This window comes from Pinus tabuliformis, chromosome 6, assembly GCF_031772625.1.
Source record: "Pinus tabuliformis cultivar Carrire ecotype Pingquan chromosome 6, CPIR1, whole genome shotgun sequence".
In the NCBI taxonomy this organism is placed as follows: domain Eukaryota; kingdom Viridiplantae; phylum Streptophyta; class Pinopsida; order Pinales; family Pinaceae; genus Pinus; species Pinus tabuliformis.
Genome location: NC_142292.1, coordinates 348080716 through 348085881, shown reverse-complemented (window position 1 = coordinate 348085881; position 5166 = coordinate 348080716). Strand labels below are relative to the sequence as shown.

At 39.4% G+C, this 5166-nt stretch overlaps 1 protein-coding gene across 1 annotated transcript; it reads right to left on the bottom strand.

Moving 5' to 3' along the window:
- Window positions 1-1047: 1047 nt before the first annotated feature.
- Window positions 1048-2913, bottom strand: LOC149258737 (uncharacterized). The gene is made up of 3 exons (XM_089430262.1): window positions 2610-2913; window positions 1789-2177; window positions 1048-1227 (listed from the first exon to the last, which is right to left on the bottom strand). Exons 1-3 carry the CDS (start codon window positions 2911-2913, stop codon window positions 1048-1050), a joined length of 873 nt encoding a protein of 290 aa, XP_089286388.1.
- Between the last annotated feature and the right edge of the window lie 2253 nt (window positions 2914-5166).

Here is a 5166-nt window from a genome sequence, read left to right as displayed (position 1 = left end):
TTTTTATTATTTATTATTTATTATTAAGGGGAGGGATATTACATACTCTCCCACTTTAAGGAACTTCGTCCCGAAGTTAAGTTTTTATTATTTATTATTTTATTTGCTTCATGTTGCCAACACCCTCTGCTGAACTAGTATAACCAGCAGGCATCGAAAGTCCCCAACACCCCGGGAAATCTCAAGGAATCTCTGTCCTTTTCCCCACTTTCGGCACCAGGCATAAGCCTGACCCAGTCTGTATCCTAGTCCAAGGCTCACGCCTAACTCAGACCTCATCTGCCCCAAGGCAGGCATCCGGTCCGGTACTCAATGACCCCGGGCATCTCGCAAGGCTGGCCCACTCCCTCCACAACTACTAAGGCGCACAGCCCCAGGCATCGAAGTCCTTTACATCCCTTCCAGACTTCGGCATCCCAATCCAATACTAGGCACCTAGCCTAGAACATCAGGCACATGGCCTCCTCAAGATGGTCTCATAGCTCTTCTAGAGCTATCCATCAAGAGCTATACACAAGACAAAGGAACCACTGGCATATGTAGTGTTGATTGAGTTTGTCCCCAGCCCATATGATGTTACTTATTCTCCCTCGTGCGTATGGGCTCGCACGAGATCATCAAATAAACCGGCCCTCTCGGCCCATTGTGGAGTCCTGTCAATCATCATACCTCAACATGCAACCAATGCATTAGCTATACCATCATAGTATCATAGAAATTGCATTCATCATAGTTAATCGCAAATACATGCTTCACCTCATGAAATACTATCATAAGTTATAACATCAACATCAAATACCTATCATCATGTAGTAAATGAATATGTTAATATACCTCGACATAACATCATAATCATAAGGATACATCATCGCTATAAGAACCACATGTGCATCATTATTCCCTTACCATTATACTCAACATCTTAACAGTTAATTAAACTAAACGGAAATCATAGTGTATGTATCATAAAGTTTAAACAATAAAACATGATTTAGATTCTCCATAAAAGTATCTGTCTTAGCTAAGGAGCACTATTCACCACACATTTTAATCAAGTAAATAAGGAAAGTCTTGAAAAATAACAGCTGCATCTTCCCAGGTAGCTGACCCTGGGCTATATTGGTCCCATTGGACCTTGACTTGCTCAAACTCACGGTTCCTGAGTCGACGAACCCGGCGGTCCAGTATACAGAATGGTTCGACTTGAAGGGCTCCTTCCTCGGAAACCTGCAATTTTTCAAATTTCAAAACATGGGACGGGTCAGGTACATATTTTCTAAGCATAGAAACATGAAACACATTATGCATCCTTCTTAGATGGAAGGGTAGCTCGAGCTTGTAAGCAACTGGTCCAATCCTCTCTAGGATTGTGAATGGCCCAACAAATCTAGGCGATAACTTTGTTCCCTTACCCATCCTAAAGGAACTTTTAAAGGGTTTGATTCTAATGAAAACTTGGCTTCCTTCCTCAAAGTTTCTATCAATTCTCTTTGCATCAGCATAACTTTTTTGGCGATCCCTGGCTTCTTTTAATCTCTGCTTAATTGTGGCAATTTGTTCTTCCATTTATTGGAGCATTTCAGGTCCCAACATGACTCGGTCCTCTAATCGATCCCAACTTAACGGAGTACGACATGGTCTTCCATACAAGATTTCGAAGGGAGCTGCCTGTATTGAACTGTGGTAACTATTGTTGTAGGCAAACTCTACTAAGGGAAGGTATTTCTCCCATTGGTTTTGTTGATCCATGACATACATTCTTAGCATGTCCTCCAACACTTGGTTTACTCTTTCTGTTTGACCATCTGTCTCTGGGTGATATGCTGTACTAAAATTCAGTTGTGTTCCCATAGATTGTAATAGACTTTTCCAAAATCTGGAAGTAAAACGTGCGTCTCTATCAGATATTATCTTTCGTGGTACTCCATGAAGGCGAATTATTTCTTTCAGGAAAATTTGAGCGATAGTTGATGCTTCAAAGGTGGTCTTGACTGGAATGAAGTGAGCACTCTTAGTTAATTTATCAACCACAACCATAATACAGTCATGTCTCTGGGATGTCATAGGTAAGCCTCCAACAAAATCCATCGAAACAACTTCCCACTTAGTTTCTGGTATATCATGGGGTTGTAAAAGCCCTGCCGGGTGACGATGTTCAACTTTAACCTGTTGACATTCTAAACATCGAGCCACAAACATTGTTATATCCTTTTTCATTCCTGTCTAGAAAAATAGTTGTTTTAAGTCTGCATACATTTTCTGGACTCCTGGATGTGTAGCGTATGGAGCTTGATGGGCTTCCTTGATTATTAAATTCCGAAGATCATCATCTTCTGGGACATAAATCCTACCCTTATATCGTAGCAATCCATCATTTTCTAAGGTGTATTCCTCCCACTTGGTTGCCACAGGTACCTCTTCTTGTAAGGAAAATTTTATTTGTTGGTAATGTGGGTCTCCTACTAGATGATTTAGAATCCAGCTCCTCAAGTCTATCTTTAATGTCGACATTGAATGAAGTCTAGGTCTCCTGCTTAAAGCATCTGCCACTTTGTTCTCTTTTCCCTTAATATAGGATATCTTGAAATCATAATCACTAAATAGCTCACTCCAGCGTCGTTGTCGAGCATTAAGATCCTTTTGTGTGAAGATATACTCAAGACTTTTATGATTTGTTCTTAACTCAAATTGACGCCCCATTAGATAATGTCTCCACAATTTCAAGGCCATTACAACCGCTGCTAATTCCAGATCATGAGTTGCATAATTGATTTCATGGTTCTTAAGTTTTCGAGAAGCATAAGCGATAACCCCTTCATCTTGCATCAAGACTGCACCTAATCCTTCTTCTGATGCATCCGTGCATACAAGAAAGTCCTTGTCCATGTCAGGTACTTTTAATATTGGGGCCATTGTTAGTCGATGCTTTAGCTCATTAAATGCTTTCTCACACTCACTTGTCCATTCAAACTTAACCCCTTTCCTTTGGAGGCGGGTGATGGGATTAGATATCTGCGAGAACCTTTCTACAAACCTTCTATAGTAGCCTGCCAATCCCATAAAGCTACGTACTTCCTTGACATTCCGGGGAGAGGGCCAAGTCATTATAGTTTCTATCTTACTGTAATCAACTGCAATGCCTTTGCCACTAATGGTATGGCCTAGATATTGAATTTCTTTCTCAAAGAAGGAACATTTAGAAAGTTTTCCATATAGCTTATGTTCCCTAAGGCATTGTAGTACCAACCTCAAGTGTTCTAGATGCTCTTTCTCATTACGAGAGTAAATGAGGATGTCATCCAAGAAAACTTGGACAAAGCGGTCCAGATATTTTCGGAAGACACTATTCATCAAGTTCATGAAGGTTGTTGGGGCATTAGTCAAACCAAATGGCATAACAATAAACTCATAGTGTCCATAGCGCGTTCTGAATGCTGTTTTAGGTATGTCTTCCTCCTTGATTCTTAGCTGATGATAACCTGACCGTAAGTCTATCTTGGAGAATATTGAAGCTCCTTTTAGTTGGTCAAAGAGGTCATCGATTCGTTGGAATTTTTAACTTGACTTGTTTTAAAGTTACAGGTTTATTACTTCCAGGAGGCCGCATATTTTTCTACAAACCCTCACTATGCCGTAATTTTTTTTTATTCAATGCGTAGTTATATTTTGATTGGCTTTGGTGATTACTTTTCTTTATGACTTAGAATACAAATGGAATAATATAACATGCTGATCGCACCTTTTAAAATATCGTGATTTTTCCTCATTTGCTGTGGAGATTTTAATTGATAGCAATTTTAGTGTTGTTTTCTATATTGATGGTTAAGATTCACTTCCAGAAAATTGTCAAAAGGAATGTGCGGCATTGTAGTTCTTGATTCCTTACGATGATCCAATTATCCAGAAATTCATCGAGAGGAAAAAGCTGCATTGTAGTTCTTCACTCCTTACGTTGCAGGTTAAGGTGGTTTGGACTAATTAGACTTGTTTTGGTGGCTTGACTGTTTTTTTTTCTCCCTTGTCAACATATTATTGCAGTTTTGAGACACGTCTTTTGGAACAGCATGCTCATGACCTTCGTTGTCGCCAGTTTGATAATTTCTTGGGGGTCCAACACTTCTTCTTTTTACAAGGCCCGCCACAGATCCCGCCCTTTCCACAACTTCTCGCTTTGTTTCCCTAATTGCCACTGTGCCTTCTGGGCAGTCTCTTCCAACGTTAAAGCTTGGAAATTTTAATCCAGTACACCATCATCAGAGACACTTTGGCTCAGAGCTTGTAGCCATCTTGAGCCTACCTAGCTTTGATCTCGTGTTTAAAATGAAGCCGTTTAGGTGTCGAACCTAGGACTTGTGCTCAGTAGCTAGGTTGTTTGTAATGTTCCCTTTCCAAAATGTCTCAAAGAACTCACAATTTCTGAATTTCACACTCTGGCTCACTGTGGAATTTCTACAAACAGATTGTCTGCAAGGTGCTGGAAATGTGTCCTTTCATTTATCTAACTCAGTTGAATGTGTACAATAATCATTAATTGCCATAAGAATGTTCCCCACAAAGCTCGGGGCTGTTAAAATAAGTACACAGGGCAGATATCAACGTATATATATTTTTAACACGAAACAGTGATAGCATGCAGTTCAGGAACAAATATGGAATATTATAGCATGAGTGACATTGACGAACAGTGGTTCGCTTCAGCTGGAGTTCCTTGATGATATTAATGATTTAAATATGCATCTACAGGAGCAACACGTCTAGTGACTCAACCTTCCAGGAAACAACAAATATGCCCCTTTAATATTCACTTAAATTCTGCTCATATGCTGATATAAATGTGATGCCCAGATTGGTAATACGCGGCTAGTTTAGAAGGGAAATAAAACAGAAAAGCAGAGTATCTTGTCTGTTTAAGATCCTTGCCTGCATTTAAAATGGGATATCTGAATCAATCGGTTTATATTATCTTCAAAAGAACGGTCCATTATTAATCTCAGATGTTGTTCGTAGGGATGAGAATAGGTAATGAAGCAATCGTAGGCAAAATTGACGCCAACAAACCAGTCTAAAATAAAACCTTATGATTTTCTTTCGACGACGTTTTCTTTCACAATTATTTATTTATTTATTTATTTTTTTGCATGTTATGAGCTCACCTGATAATTTAAA

Coding starts and splice junctions, on each gene's coding strand:
- LOC149258737 (XM_089430262.1), bottom strand. CDS start 2,913: ATGGCCCCAATATTAAAAGTACCTGACATGGACAAGGACTTTCTTGTA. Junction 2,178..2,609: donor TGCTCGACAACGACGCTGGA/GTGAGCTATTTA, acceptor CTCGATGTTTAG/AATGTCAACAGGTTAAAGTT. Junction 1,228..1,788: donor CAGATGGTCAAACAGAAAGA/GTAAACCAAGTG, acceptor GAAAAATTGCAG/GTTTCCGAGGAAGGAGCCCT.